This window comes from Hyperolius riggenbachi, chromosome 2 (assembly GCF_040937935.1).
Source record: "Hyperolius riggenbachi isolate aHypRig1 chromosome 2, aHypRig1.pri, whole genome shotgun sequence".
NCBI lineage: Eukaryota > Metazoa > Chordata > Amphibia > Anura > Hyperoliidae > Hyperolius > Hyperolius riggenbachi.
In genome coordinates this window covers 56,098,456-56,115,106 of record NC_090647.1, presented here as the reverse complement: position 1 = coordinate 56,115,106, position 16,651 = coordinate 56,098,456, and the positions used below count along the sequence as shown (strand labels likewise).

The following is a 16,651-nucleotide window of genomic DNA, read 5'->3' as shown; positions in this document are numbered from 1 at the left end:
GCAGAGTCAGTCGCGGAGCTATCAGGAGCAGCTTTCCAGCCGGGCACAGCTGCAGGGACAGCTCATTACCAATAACCAGAGTGAAATCAGAAGGCTGAGGTGCCAGCTCGATACCTCGCAGGAGACGATCACAAGCGACAGGGTCATCATTGAAGGGCTCAGGTCTGCTGTGAAGGAAATGACATTAAGCAGAGACTCTCTGAGAGGGGAGAATCAGCGGCTCCTGCAGGAACTGAGCCATTGTCAGAGGCGCTGCCAGGTAATGTAAGGAAGGAAGACAGAGCCTGTCAGCACTACAGCAAATCACATCATGATAGATTACAGGTTACAATCTAAATACACAGCGGTGTTCTAATAGCGTATGAATAGTCAATGAGGTGCAAATCATTCTTGGTCTATGCAGAATCACGCACATTTTCTTAAAGTAGACCTGAGACAAAGCGAACACAAGGATTTATACTTACCTGAGGCCTCCTTCTGCCCCCTGTAGTCAGTTGGCTCCCTCAATGTCTGTCGGGTCTCCTTCATTGTGCCACTGTGGAGTCCGCAATCCAGCCAGGTTGCGGGCCACTAAGCATGCGCAGATCCAAGCCGTGTGCACCCCCCAATGGCCCACCCATGGCCGAGAGCATTTGGTGCAACCGTTAGTCTTCACGAATGGCACATGCGCATCACACTTCCTGCAATGGGAGCACTATCTTGGGGTGCACATGGCTGGGACCACCCATGCGCAGTATTCCCCAACTGACTCAGCTGGGGACTTTATCACGGCTGACAGCAGCGCAACGGAGGGATGGCAAGGGAGCAGACTGGCTTCAGGGGGCTAGAGGACGACCCAGGTGAGTATAAATCCTTTAGGTTTTAATGTATTAAAGTGTACCCAAGGTGAGATAAACATGTATATTTACTGTGTGAAACATATAAATAACCAGGCTGTTTTTTTTTTTTTCTGCCTGAAATAGTTAATTTCTTGGCATGGAAGTGACAGCTTCTGTCTTGTCGGTTGCTTGTTGGGAATGTACTAATCCTAACTTATTGAAATTACAAACGTAACGTTTTTTCTGGCAGGATACAACGTCTGAGGGCAGGGGAGAGATAGATAAAGGTTGTTTCTTAGCTCTGAGACACTTAATAGACTGCCATTTAGCAGAGATAATAAAACATTCAATCTACTTTATAAATGTTTAAATATAAAATAAAACCATGGGATATATGAAAAAAAAAAAAAACAATGCAGGGCCGAGTCTGTACAGACTAGTGTTGTTCAAATTCGGCATTATGGTGCTCAAGACTCAAACACGTGTTCAGCACTGGACAGCTGGACGGGATGCGTTTCATTTGGCTCCGATACTTCCTCCTTCTAGTTTGGAAGGAGGAAGTATCAGGGTGGGCAGGGCAAGTAAGAGAATAGTGCCCTTGGCCAGCGCTCAACCAAGGCGTGTGGGGTAGGGGCATAGGGGGCCGCTGTACAGAAGCTAGATTCTTGGCAGAATCGGTCATTATCAGACACCTTGGCTGACTTTCATCTAGCGGCGCTGGGCAAACTACCCGCGTGCTCTGTGAATCCGGCCTGCATCTGGGGGGCCAGAGTCCTCTCCTCCCTCCCTGCAGAGTTGCACACAGGCAATAAGAGGAGGGTAATGCCAGCATATTGTACACTGGCACCTCCTGACAGTGTGAATACAAACATAATGCAACTGCTCAGGGGATGCAAAACGTATGCAAACTATTTGGTGACAATAGGAACAGCACATAGTTCACTACGCCTTGAAAGACACATCTGAGGACTTTATAAATTAAAAAATCCATTTACCTGGGGCTTCCTCCAGGTACCGGTACCACCACACTCCAGGTTATCTTCAGAGTGGAGAGACAGGGGGTGCCAGGATGTGTATGATGATAAATAGCTTCAATCAGCGGAAGGAGGCCACTTCTTTGCTCGCTATGAATGACTAATAGGTGTGCAAAAAGCCAACAGGTCCCGGCTGGTATCTCACCAACCCGATGTCATCATGTCAGTTTGACCATTCACGACTGCAGCCTGTTCTGGTCTTCCAGAGCTGTCTCCTTCCTACAGCTTACCGCTCAATTCAGCCAGAGATCGGCAATGGGGAGCAGTAGCCACGTGGAGAATCAAGTAACCATACAGCTGATCAGCTGGTAGCAGCATTCAAACGCAGAGCAGGATGTGATCCCGCCCACCTACGCGTTGCGCCCGCCCACTGAGCGCTTTGTCAGGGTAAAAAGTACAAAGTAAGAAACAAACACGGTGTATATAATAATAATATTAATGGCAGTGGTATACACCAATATACAAAATACGGAATTGTTAATTACAGTGGCAAAAGAAACGTGAATAAAATATGTAACAGATTCCAAGACACAAAAGGGGGAGAGAGCCCTGCCCTTGCAAGCTTACAATCTAAAGGAATGGGGGGGGGGGGGGGGGAGAGAGAGAGAAAAGAGGTTGGGTAGTATACAATATTCATACCTAGAGGCGGTGTACTTTAAGGATATCTAGTAGGAGTGCAACTTGGCTAGAGGTCAAAGGTGGAGGGGCCTAAGGTAGAGTGTATGCTTGTCAGAAAAAGTAAGTTTTGAGGGAGACTCTAAAGAGATTAAAGGTTGGAGAGTCACGGGTGTGTTGTGGAAGGGCATTCCAGAGGAGAGGGGTGAATGAGCAGGTTAGAAGAAAGTCCCTTTATTTGACTTTTAATATTGTAAAATGCCCTGTGCAGCTCTGCTGGTCTGCAGCATTTCACCTATCCATACAGGCCTTAGACCTCTACAGCTATTTCCTGTTAGCAGAGATGAGGTCCTGTAACTGCTCACATGTAATACCCATTAACTATAAAGTTTTTTTTCTACTTAGTATGTCACATCTGATCCTCTCAAACAGTCGGATCACAAAAGGTAGAGAAAGTAAGTTAGGTGCACACCTAGAACGCTTCTGAGCACTGTTTAAAACGCTGGCAATTCAAAAAGCTCTTGGCTGATGTATGTGTATGGGATGGATCACACCAGAGCAATGTTATTTCCCCCTCCCCCCCCCAATGCAAACGCAGGTCCTGCAGCATTTTGGAGGTGATTCAGCCTCAGTGTTAAGAATAGGAAAGTGGAAAATTGCTCTAAAAAACGCTATAACAGAGCTATTTTCCAAGAGTAAAAAAAGTGTAAAAAAAGAAAAAATTGCTACACTAAAACGCTTCAAAAATCGATAGGCATAACTGGAAAATCGCTAGGCACATGCCTGGGATCGCTTCAAAAAATTGCTTCAAAAAGGTTTACCGTTTGCGATTACGCTAGGGATTTTTGGTGTACACCGGCCCTAACACTGTAGTTCCAAGCACATTTGGCCCACGAAACAAGTATTCTGTGTAATTCTTACACTGTGTACTTTTTTCTGCATATTGCTTATTTATCATTGTGTCTGTTAGAATTTACCTTGCTAAGTTTTTGGATTTAGTTGGGCTTTTAAAACCTGACGCTAGACCATTAATTTCTCCCGTGTTTACCAACCTAGAGGATGGAAAGTAAAGCTGCAGCTGAACCTCGGAGACGTGACGACCTGGTGGGCGCTTTGGAGCTGGACCACAGAGAGAGAGATGCCGAGGTGGATCAGTATCACAATTCACAAGTTCAGAAGCTCAGGTAAGGATTACTTTGGTGTTCAGGCCAGGGGTGGTAAACACTCTCAGACATTTTGATCATGTGAGCAGTGGGTAATTAAACTGGGAAATATTAAATATGTTGAGAACTGTTGAAAATTGTTGCTTCCCCTGTATTTTGTAGCGGGGGCTGGAAAGTGTAATGGTTAAGGGCTCTGCCTCTGGGTTCAAATCTTCGCTCTTCCTACTCAGTAAGCTGCACTTATTCAGTAAGGAGCTCTTTGGACGAGACTCCCTAACACTGCCTACTGAGTGCGCTCTAGTGGCTGCCTTGCAAGCGCTTTGAGTCTGACAGGAGAAAAGCGATATACAAAAAAAGGAAGGAATTATTAGTTTGTTCCCTGAAGCCACCGTCTCCTCTTTCCTCCAAGGAACATTTCCTTAACGCGACTAAAGCCTTTTACTACACACGTACAATTGATTGAACAGTGTGGGGCTGAGGCTGTACGATAGGCTGCCAGCCTCCAGGCTAGCACTGTGTTCGGCTGCTATTCAGGGGGGAAGAGGGCCTACAAGGCAGCACATGAGCAGCATCACAGAGCTGGCGGGTTGAGCGAGAAGAACAATGCCCTTAGCCAGCATTCTGCCAAGTTGATCCACCAGGCTAACTGCTAACCACTGTGGGCTGCAATTAAGGGGAATCTGAACTAAAAGGGATAAGGTTGCTGACATATTTATTTCCTTTTAAACAATACCAGCCAGGCAAAGGGTTTTGTTTAAAGGAATAAATATGGCCACCTCCATATACCTCTTAGTTCAGGTGTCCTTTAAGAACAGAAGTTTTAGCTGACAAAAAAATTTTTTGTAGGGAAAGACAATACAGTGACTGGGTGCTGCCTGAAAGAAGCTGCCTATTTTTTAGAACAGGCAGCCACATGACCCAATGATCTTAGCATATACTGCATATTTTGGACTATAAGACTCACAAAAAAGTCAATGTGTCTTATAGTCCCAATGCAGGGAGTTTCTGACTTGTGAACGCCGGCCAATACAAACCTCCAACTCGGTGCAATGTTGGGGATTCCCTGTACTGTGCCCATAAGGAGGACATGGGGACACAAAGGAACATAGAGGACACAAAGGGGCATAAAGGAGGACAGAGGCGGACACGAGGTACAAGGAGGCGTGAGGTACAAAGGGGACATAATCCACAAGATGCCGATTCACCATGGATGCACCGGTTTTAGTATATATATTTTTCCCCTGGTTTTTGTCCTCTAAACCTGTGTGTGTCTTATAGTCCGAAACATACGGTAGTATCCTCCTCAGCTGCTCCCTGTCCCCCTCAGAATTACATTTAAAATACTCTGCCTGGCATACAGATCCATCCACCATCTATACCTCCCCTTCATGCATCTCCAAACTGGTCCAGAGATACTCTCCAACATGCTCTCAACACTCTACAGATGTCTACCCCTCACATCACTTGCAAGGCCTCCAGAGCAGCCCCTAACCTTCTCCCCAATCAGGCTCGCCCTCACCTTCAACTCATTCAAGCAGGCCTTAAAGGGAACCAGAGATGAACCTAGACGGGAAAAAGCTTTTATACATACCTGGGGCTTCCTCCAGACCCATACGCTCTGATCGATCCCATGCTATCATCCTCCGCTGCCCGCAGCTACGAGAACCGGCTCCCATCACTGACGTCATCGGAGCCAGCTACGCAGGAGAAGTGCACCCTCTAAGCGTAAGGGAAGTGCACTGTTTGCGCATCTCTGCAGCAACCGCTGGAGAGATACTCTCCAGCGGTTGCTTCAGAGATGCGCAAACAGCTTAGACTGGCTCCAATTGACGGAGCAGCGGGGAGCCGGTTCACGTAACTGCGGGCAGCGGAGGATGGCGGCATGGGATCGATCAGAGCGTATGGGTCTGGAGGAAGCCCCAGGTATGTATAAAATCTTTATTTATTTCATCTATGGTTCCCTTTAAAAACCCATCTGTTCACCATTGCTTACTTGCCGTTGTCATAGCTCCAACCCCTCCCTTTGGCTTACACCCCACACCCCTTATATGTCCCTCTCTTCCACCCCTTATGTGGTAAGCCTATTTGACCCCTGTGGGCTCTTCTCCACCACCATATGGACTCATTTCAATGCCTTGTCTGCTATATTTATACCTACATGGTTACATCACTATTTTGTGTACCATTGCTTAAAGAAAACCTGATCTGAAAATTAAAAGTAAAAATCAACATGCTCATACTTACCTCCCCTGTAGTCTACTTATCAATCTATTTTTCCTCTCCTGCATCCTGTTTGTCCACTGTGATCAATGAAGGGGTATCAGCTACTGATTGGGATGAAGTTAAATTATTTTTTACGGTTTCTCTTTAACCTTCTTTTATTCATAGCTTGGCTGGAGTTAAACTTTTACATCATGCTTCAGACTTCTTGAGAATTATTTAAAAAGGAGGACATCGTATCTTCACTCTTTGCATAATTACTGCACTTCTGTCCTCTAGTAAGTGACAGGTACAATTTGATTGCTTCCAATAAAACTTGCAGTGTCTTAGAAGATTCCAGGGCATAATGGGCTACAATTCCCCCTTTCCACTTCGTTCACGGATTAATTAGATTAAAAATTGTGCTTGCTGACGGATCCCTGCTGGATGAAAAGCAATTAAATTGGATGCCTGTACCCGCTAGTTGTATTTCAGCAGAAAACACGCTTTTTTTCCTGTTTCAGCTACAAGGAGTCAGATGTGCGCACAAGTGAGAGAGCTGCGAACAGAGAGCAGGTTCAGAAGAGGGCAAAGCTGTCTCATTGTGAACAGAACGAGGTAATCCAGAGTATTGCGGATAAGTGTGTGTGTGTGTGTGTGTGTGTGTGTGTGTGTGTGTATGTGTGTGTCTCTGGTGTATGTGTGTGTCTCTGGTGTAGTGTGTGTGTGTCTCTGGTGTGTGTGTGTGTCTCTGGTGTGTGTGTGTGTGTGTGTGTGTGTGTGTCTGTGTCTCTGGTATGTGTGTGTGTCTCTGGTGTGTGTGTGTGTGTGTCTCTGGTGTGTTTGTGTGTGTGTGTGTCTGTCTCTGGTGTGTTTTTGTGTGTGTGTGTGTCTGTCTCTGGTGTGTGTGTGTGTGTCTCTGGTGTGTGTGTGTGTGTGTGTGTGTGTGTGTCTGTGTCTCTGGTATGTGTGTGTGTCTCTGGTGTGTGTGTGTGTGTGTCTCTGGTGTGTTTGTGTGTGTGTGTGTCTGTCTCTGGTGTGTTTTTGTGTGTGTGTGTGTCTGTCTCTGGTGTGTGTGTGTGTGTCTCTGGTGTGTCTCTGGTGTGTGTGTGTCTCTGGTGTGGTTGCAAGTCTTAAAGGGAGTCCAAAGTGAAGTAAAAAAAAAAAAAATACTCACCTAAGGAGAGGGAAAGCTCTGGGTCCTACAGAGCATTCCCGTTCCTCCTACGGGCTCCACGTTCCACCGCTGGCTCCCCCGTTCACTTCCACCGTTGCTGGAGGCTTTGGCAATCTTCAGGAGCCCGGGTGCTCCCAAAAAACAGGCTGCTCTGTAATGCGAGTACACAAGAATGCGTGCTTGCGCATGTGCAGTATGGAGCGGTGCGCCTTTTTGGTAGCACATTCCTTTTCCTCACTGAATGGCTGAGGGCAGTTCACTGTTACACACGGCTGAGAAGGGAGAAGCTGCTGAAATATGATCTATGCCGTGCTCATGAAGATTGCGGAAGTGAACAGTTCCCGACCCATCGGTCAGAGACTGCTAACTGGGTAGCCAGCGGTGGAACACGGAGACCGTAGGAGGAGCGGGAATGCTCTGTAGGACATGTAACCTTCCCTCTCGTTAGGTATCTCATTTTTTTTCTCTTGAACTTCGCTTCAGACTCACTTTAACCTCCTTGACGGTATGGACGAGTATATCCGTCCATTACCGCCGGAGGTCGCCGCTCAGGCCCTGCTGGGCCGATTTTTATGAAATAAAAAGCAGCACACGCAGCCGGCACTTTGCCAGCCGCGTGTGCTGCCTGATCGCCGCCGCTCTGCGGCGATCCGCCGCGAGAAGCGGCGAAAGAGGGTCCCCCCACCCGCCTGAGCCCTGCGCAGCCGGAACAAATAGTTCCGGCCAGCGCTAAGGGCTGGATCGGAGGCGGCTGACGTCCATGACGTCACTCCGCTCGTCGCTATGGCGACGATATAAGCAAAACAAGGAAGGCTGCTCATTGCGGCCTTCCTTGTTTATTCTGGGCGCCGGAGGCGATCGAAAGAACGCCTCCGGAGCGCCATCTAGTGGCCTTTCATGCAGCCAACTTTCAGTTGGCTGCATGAAATAGTTTTTTTTTTATTAAAAAAAAAACCTCCCGCAGCCTCCCTGGCAATTTTAATAGAACGCCAGGGAGGTTAAAGCAGCAGGGATAGTCATACTATCCCGGGGGAAAAATACACACACACACACACACTCACTCACTCACTCTCTCTACTTACATAACATATGTATTGTACTGTCCATTTTTTTTTCAGTGAATTTTTATATAGTAAATAAAGAGAAAACTTTTTTTTTTTTTTACTGCCTCTGACTGAAGCCAATTCTGATGTAATTTGCTCCCTTACTCTTTTTCTTTTTTCCTCCTTGAAACTGCACTGTCATATCTAGCTTGCTGTGTAAACATGTGAGCACGGCATAGATCATATTTCAGCAGGTTCTCCCTTCTCAGCCTTGTGTCACACTGAACTGCCCTCAGCCAATCCGTGAGGAGCAGGAGTGTGGGAGGGGAGATACCAAGCTTCCCTCTCATTGTTACTGTACCAAATAGAGCCAGGCTGACTGAGATGAGATGTATTACAGCATAAGCCTTTCTGATTATATTGGAGTGCTTGCAATGCAGGGTCAGGTTGTAGACTGCATAATAAACGCGGAGCAGTGGGTAAATGGAATTTGATTTTATGGCTGACAATCACGCTTTAAAGAGGCAACTCAACAACATGTAGAAGAGTGGACTAAATGATTCAGAATACTCAGTTTTACGTTAATTTACCTGGTTTCAGTTTAAGAAACACTTGCTATATCTACAGAATATCACAAAAGATATTTACAAAAACGTGAGAGGTGTTCTAATTTGTCTTGTCATCGGACAACACTGAAGATATGACGCTTTGATACAATGGCTATCATTCATAAAAGTGTGGTCGGTAAAGTAAATCCATGCGGGAAAACACAGCTTTCGGTATTTTAGACTTCTGGCTGCTCATTTATAGAAATGTTGCCAGTTGTGGTAGCAGTGCGGAGATTCCCCCCAATTAGGCTGGCAGTAGGCAGGTGGTAGGCTTGCGGAAACACAGGAAGCTGCCGAGTTGATACATTTCTCCATGTTCCGCACTACTGCAGCTGCCTGGGAGATCTGTGTCTCCATTAACTTAACATTGTTATCGCCACATCCAAGGGAGCGGTATTTCCCGTCCTCATGCCGCTTGCGGAAATCTTTATGAATTAACATTTTGTTACATTTGTTACGATAGACACCGCACAAGGCGGTGATTTATCGCTCTGCTCAGGAATGTCGGCTTTTCATGCGGAAAGAGCCTTTATGAATGGAGATCTTGCTATGTGTTCGGTAAAGTCGGCTGTTTTCAGCATTTCTGCATGCGGGAATGCTTTATGAATGATAGCCAATGTAGTTAGTGTGCAGCTTGTATAACAGAGTCAATTTGCTGCTCCACCAAAATAACACACAGCCATTAATGGCTATACTGTTGGCAACAAAAGTGAGTACACTCAGTGAAGAATGTCGAAATTCTGCCCAAAGTGTCAACATTTTGTGTGCCCACCATTATTTTCCTGCACTCCCTTAACCCTTTTGGGCATGGAGTTCACTAGCGCTTCACAGGTTGCCAATGGAATACTATTCCACTCCTCCATGATGAAGCTGGTGGAGGTTATAGACACCTCGCTCTCCTCCACCTTCTGTTTCGAGGATGCCCCACAGATGCTCAATAGGGTTTAGGTCTGAAGACGTGCTTGGCCAGTCCAGCACCTTTACCCCTCTTTAGCAAAGCAGTGGTTGTCCTGGAGGTGTGTTTGGGGTTGTTATCATCATGTGGGTATACTGCACTGTGATCCAGTTTCGGAAGGGAGAGAGGACGATTCTCTGCTTCTGTAGGTCACAGAAACAGACCCCCTCTAATAATGAGTTGGTCCATCTTTACAGCCGATATTCTTCTTGGCATCGACTCAACAAGAAGCTGATACCGTTTCTGAGGAATGTTGGCCCATGCTGACATAATGGCAGCTCTAAGTTGGGTCAGATTGGATGGTGGCATTTTCCAAGCTTTGACGTGATCTTTGGACTTGGTCCCTCAAATGCTCAATAGAATTGAGATCAGGGGACTGTGCTGGCCATGGAAGCAGGTTAAAGGGCATCCGAGGCGAAAAAAAACGAATGAAATAATTGATTGTATCTATCTTCCTTCTCCTAAAAATAACTTTTTAAGATATTCCACAGATTTATTTTATGTTTAAATCTACTTTTTAAGTTTTAACTGTTTTATTGTTTTTGCTCAATGACATAAGGGTAGAAGACCGAGAGCCCAATATAGTGTAGTAAGTATAGGAATGGAGGGAATGTATTATGAAAAGTAAGTAATATACTCACAAACCGGGGTTACCTCCAAGGTAACCACTGTAAAGGCAGGTGGGGAGAACAAGCCTGTCCCCACTCAGGAATAAGACGTCGCTCTCTGTGGATAGGAGGAAATTATAGGGTATGTCACCCTTCCACCAAGGGTGGACTTCTAGATGCGCTGAGATGTACAGAGGCGCCGGTAGAATAAAAAGCCAATAAAAGGTTTAAGATTCTTTAGGTTGCGGTGGTGGACCAGCCAACCAAAAACAGACACATGTACTGTAGGAATTCAAATAATGTACAATTTATTCATTTACTCCCAATGAGTCGCAACGCGTTTCACGGGCGAGAACCCGCTTCTTCAGGCAATAAAAGACAGGAGCAATACACAACATGTACTCGATGAGTTGCTTGGCACCTCTGTGTGACACAGAGGTGCCAAGCAACTCATCGAGTACATGTTGTGTATTGCTCCTGTCTTTTATTGCCTGAAGAAGCGGGTTCTCGCCCGTGAAACGCGTTGCGACTTTCATTGGGAGTAAATGAATAAATTGTACATTATTTGAATTCCTACAGTACATGTGTCTGTTTTTGGTTGGCTGGTCCACCACCGCAACCTAAACAATCTTAAACCTTTTTTTGGCTTTTTATCCTACCGGCGCCTCTGTTCATCTCCGCGCATTGCTCAATGACACATTCATTGAAGTATGCCAGAGCTAAAATCTATTACCTATTGGCCCTTCTTATCTCTTTCCTGCTCTCAGAAGCCATTTTCTGCTAGGAGAGTGTTTTATAGTTGGAATGTCTTATCAGTGAGGTTCACACTGTAGTCACTTCCTGTCAGGACTGAGTCAGCCACTTACGTACCTGATATTTAACTCTTTCAGGCAGAGAAAGAAAAAAAGGAACACAGCATAGTTATTTGTGTGCTAGGCACTGTACATACATATGTCTATCTCATCATGTCACATGTCACCTCGGGTATCCTTTAAACACTGAGTGATGTTCCTGATGAGACTGATCAAGCACGGTGGCAAGGACCCACAACAGGCGTCTTTGTTCCTATTTTCTATGATACCAAAGGCACTCTCGATGGTCTCTGGCTACTAAAGCTCATACTTTGCAAAGTCCGTCTTGTTGTGCGTTGGGATAAACTTTATGATGCACCTGCATTGAATTCTGCTGTAATTTGTCGTGTTGTTGCCCTTCTGCTGCTGCAGACTATGGACTCGATTCATCAAGACTTATCAAATTGGTTAACGACAGTTCGGTAAAATACCGAATTCGTTAAGTTGATTTCAGGATTCATCAAATTTATCTACAGCTGTTAGCGAGCATTCGGTAATAATTCTGTAATCATTCATTAGGGATGCGTTAAAACGGAAGAAAGTGCAATTCATGAAAATGAAAGTGGGCGTGGTTTAGCGTTACATTTAGGATTAGTTATCTCCTTCACTGCTCTGTCGTTATTCCTGTCAGATCATTGCTGACAGAGATGATGGAGCCATTTGAAGTGGTTATGTATCAGCTGAGAGTGATTCAAAGGCGCAGAAGGGCAAGAATAAGGCCTAGAACCATATCAATTTGCAAGAGAATGGATTTATTTGCTATACCAGGGCATCTGCATTTCTCTTGAATCATCTTGTAAGAGAACACAGGCAGTGCCAGGGTTAACTAATTTGCTAGCTGCACTATATTTTTTTTTAGAAAAGGCTCCTATCAAGCCGCAGCTGGTGAAATTGTGGGATTGTCCCAAGCCACTTCCAGAATCCTGGTCCAGGTGTTAAGCCCTATTCAGAATGTTGCTACGTAGTGTTCAATGGACTGCCTTTTACCCACAATTCCATGGGAATCTTATGGCCTTGTGTTAAATTACTGCTGTAAAATGGAAATATTGAATGGTTACCGAATTGTTATCGATATTTTATCGAATTCACACCGAATGCGGAAAAACCTTGATGAATACAACTAGAAATCGATAAACTTCTGATTCGGTAATTTAACAAACTGGAAAAATGTATCTCAAAGACTTTGATGAATCGAGGCCATTAATAATGCCTTTCACCTCTCTTGTTCACCAGTCTTTTTCGACCAGAATAGTCCTGAGGCTTCCTTCACATCATACGCGCTGCTGTGCACATTTCGGCAGCAGGTATGGTGTGTGTGACACGCAAGAATGGCAGAAGTGCGTAGACAACACTTCTGCCTTTGAGATGCGATGCGCTGTCGCACTGCTGCAAGCATTTTTCGGGCAAGTGCAGCAATGACCCATTCACTGTAGTGAATGGGATCAACAGCGCATAGCGGCGCAGATGGCATGCAATCGTGCGCGTTGCGTTCCGATCGCACAGCCATTCTGCGCTAATGATGTGAATGAGCCCTTATTGCTTGAAGTTTTTTTTTTTCCCAACTGCCACTCTGTAAACACCCGAGGTACTGTTGGGCAAGAAAATCCTAATGCTGGGAATACACGGGTCAATTCTGGCGCTCTATTCTGCGCCCGATTGTTTTGCCTGCTCGTTTCACTTATCTTCTGCTCGTTTTTCTTATCTTTTTTTCAATTCATTACAATGAGAAATCGAGCGGCAAGACGTTCGAACGGTGATCGGACATGTCGGAAATTATCTATTGAGCCATCTTAATAACTCAAATTAGAGCCGTGTATTCTTAGCATTAAGGCGCGTACACATGCCATACTGTAGCAAACGACGGGTCCGTCAGACCCTCCCGCTGGGCGCTGAGCGGATCTGTCAGAAACAGCCTTATCAGTCTGCCGACAGCGTGTACACACGTGCTACTGTCGGCAGAAATTCCACCCAGCGGGAGGGTCTGACAGACCTGTCGTTTGCTACAGTTTGGCTTGTGTACACGCCTTTAGAGTCATCATTTCGGAGATGCTAGCACCAGCTCTTCTTGCACTGACGATCATCAAAGTCACTTAAATCGTTCATCGTACCCATTTTGACATTAACTTCTGTGATAACTACGTCATCCGAAGCTGAGCATTTCTTATAGAAGCAACTCTGCATTATTATGTCCTTCTACGTAACTGTTGGACTGGTTTACTTTCAAATAAGGGGTGTGTCTAATTTTTAAAATGTTTAAAAACGGGCTCTAGGTCTGTGTTTCTCGCCGCCGCGTGTTACTGCGCACTGCACCCGCCGCACACATGCACGCGCACACCCGGCCGCCCGCTCACACGCATGCACGGCTCCCTGGCCCCGTCCTCCTATCTCTGTGAGGCTGGGTCCGTGCTGTGCACATGCGCAGTAGCAAAAAGCTCTGACCCAGCTACACAAGACAGGAGGCACACGCAGGGACACAGGCATTTTATTATATAGGATTGAGCACTCTAACAGCAGAAGGAGGTTTTGAGGGGTTACCTCAGGGTGATGCAAACCTGTCTCAGTTACTGGCTAAGGTGGAGATATATAGAGGGAGCGCATTACCCAAAAAACTTTTGAATTGAAATCTCGTTCACCAGCTGTCACTAGACTGATGCCCTGGCCTGTAGTCCTGCCACCAGTATCTCATGACTGGCCAATGAGAGCCGCTCAGTGAGGGAGGAAGGAGTGGAGCCAATGGACTCGGGTTCAATAAGAATAATATCTGTAATGCAAGTGTTATGAAAAAAATGCTTGTTTGTCACAAGCATATACGGTAATTAGTTTTCAGAGTTTTTTTTTACCGCTCTCTCTCTCTCGCTAGCGGCTGACTTAACAGTTTTAATGAGTGTGGAGGCAGCCAGAGGGACAAGTTATTTGCATTACAGCTCTAAGGACAATTGTGTTATTTCTAATGACAACAGAAGCTGCCATCTGCCTGCTTATTATTGTGAGCACAGCAGGTGATGGTAAACAAACAGAATTCTGAAAGTCCAATTTAAGAAACTCTACAGCTCATGGTGACCTAGAAACCACTGGGAAAGTATAGGGGGCTAAAAGAGACCGAAAAGGCCTCCTACTAAAATGCAATGCTGAGTATAATTTTGCCTTCTTAGAACAGAAGGTATTTGCAATGATTCTGTGTTAAGTGAGCAACTGTGGTTTCCCGTGATGCGTCACTGTCGTATAACACCCCCCCCCCCCCCCCCCAAATCTTAGATCAAAAAGTTTTAAAAACTTGGTCACCCCCAGTGTTCACCTCAAAACCTCTGGAGACCGAGCCTTCTGTCATGCTGCCTCTACACTTTGGAACTCCCTGCCATACCCAATCAGGGGCATCTCCATCCCTGGAAGCATTTAAAGGAGTTCTTTGGAATCTATTAAAAACAAAAAACTGACACTTACCTTAACTTAAGGGCTTCTATCAGCCCCTGCAGCTGTCATGTCCCGCGCTGTCCTCCTACGATCCAGTCCCGGTCTGATTAAGCTTCTAACTAAGCTGCGGGAGCTTGCTGCGCAGGTGCAGTACAAGAAAACTTCGTACTGTGCCTGCAAAGTAGGCTCCTGAAGATGCGTGCAGGAGTGAGCAGTATTTGTCTTGTTAGACGAATAATTAGACCGGACTGTCGGCGAGGAACAGAGAATCGTATGAGGATGGCGCGGGACATGACAGCTGCAGGGGGCCGATAGAAGCCCCAGGTAAGTGTTTTTTGTTTTTATGAACCTCCACAGAACCCCTTTAAGTTCAAACCAAAAAGCCACCTGTTTAGTCTGGCATTTATGAACACCTATTTCCTCAGTAACACAGTCCGGCCTGCAACCCTGTATCGATCGCAGACATATCTATGAGGTTTGAGTCCTGTGGGAGAAAAGCACTTTGCAAATGTTATTGTATATTCAAATCATCTCTATATGCCTCTAAAGCCAGGTACACATCCAAAACCCCTGGTGTATAGTGAGCCTATAGCTTATACATTTTACAGAGGCACATCAACCCAACATGCAGACAGCCTGTTTCAGACTTTCTGGTCCTCATCAGTGCATGGCAAGGATTGATGTGGCTGTATGGAATGGGGCTTGGATCAGTACTAAGGGATGCCCAGACAGCTCAGTGGTGACCCATAACCACTAAAAAGAGACCGAAAATCCCTCTTCCTAAAAAGCAACGCTGAGTGTCATTTTTCCATCTTAGTGAGCCAATAGCTACATTTTTACAGAACCGCATCAATCCAACATGCATACAGCCTGTTTCAGACTTGATGTGGCTCTGTAAAATGTATAAGCTCACTATACACCAGCAGTTCTAGATCGGCTTTTTCTGCTCGGACTGTGGCAGAAATCGCTAGAGCTAAATCGGGTCTGCTCTACTGCGCTGCACCTGTAGAGCGGATCCAGTCTGGTTGTAGAGCCGCTACTGTGCCTGCACGGGAGAAGGTAAATAATTCAGGCACTACCAGGGCTTCCATCTCTGGATCGCCGGGATAGAGGATGGGTAAGCTTTGGTAGGATCCAAAGGCTTCCCCCTCCCAAGGTAAGTATCCCCTAGAGCCTAGGTTCTCAACGTGTGGTACACATACCCAAGGGGGTACATCTGATGGTTCCAGGGGGTACTTGGGCTTGACATACTTAACCAAAAATAAACAATTTGGCATTTTAGAAAATGATAAATCGTATTTAAACAACACCAAATTAAATGCAATAGTAAATGCTTAGAAATTGTTTAGAACCAATTATCATGTATTACGATTCAATATATACCATGATCAAGGTCTCTTCCTGCCTATCAACCATCTCCTCCTGGATTTCAGCTAGGTTCCTGAAGCTAAACCTGGATAAAACTAAGCTCATAATTTTCCCGCCCCACTCTGCACCACCCCTCCCAGATATTCACACCACTATCAACAGCACTACCATCCGCCCTACCTCGCAGGCCCGCTGCCTGGCCGTCACCCTAGACTCTGCCCTCTCCTTCAGCCCCCCCACATCCAAAATATTACCAGAACCTACAACTTCCACCTTCGCAACATCTCCAAAATCCGTCCCTTTCTGAGCCCGGACACTGCCAAGCTTCTCATCTATGCCCTCATCATCTCCCGCCTTGACTACTGCAATGCCCTACTATCTGGCCTCCCCTTAAAACACAGTGGCAGTATGCGCAGTGGCAGTATCGTAGCCAATGAGGTTTATCCGAGGCGCGATTATTGCTAATTGAAAAAAAAAAAAAAAACACATTGAACCCTTTCAATCAGTCATGAATGCAGCAGCTAGACTCATCCATCTTTCCCACCGCTCTGCTCTGCTTCCACTTCTCCCCTCTGCGAAGCCCTACACTGGCTCCCTATCAGCTTCAGGATCAGTTTTAAGGTTTTGTGCCTTACCTACAAATCTGTGCACAAGACCTGCCCAACCTACATTTCTGAGCTCGTCAACAGATATATACTTACCCACCCCCTCCGGTCCTCCAGTGTTCTCCGCCTGACCGCCCCACGCATTTCTCATTCCCATGGACGCTTACAAGACTTCTCAAGAGCTGCCCCCACCCTA

At 46.0% G+C, this 16,651-nt stretch overlaps 1 protein-coding gene and 1 pseudogene across 3 annotated transcripts in view; both read left to right on the top strand.

Moving 5' to 3' along the window:
• Positions 1 to 16,651, top strand: part of DEUP1 (deuterosome assembly protein 1) — a 75,600-nt gene that overhangs the window by 36,129 nt on the left and 22,820 nt on the right. For all 3 annotated transcript variants that reach the window (XM_068264899.1, XM_068264900.1, XM_068264891.1), the window contains 3 exons: positions 5 to 259; positions 3,524 to 3,651; positions 6,354 to 6,447. In XM_068264899.1, the coding sequence (XP_068121000.1) occupies positions 5 to 259; positions 3,524 to 3,651; positions 6,354 to 6,447 (477 nt within the window). The remainder of the gene's footprint in view (positions 1 to 4; positions 260 to 3,523; positions 3,652 to 6,353; positions 6,448 to 16,651) is intronic.
• On the top strand, positions 16,255 to 16,374 carry LOC137555023 (U4 spliceosomal RNA; annotated as a pseudogene).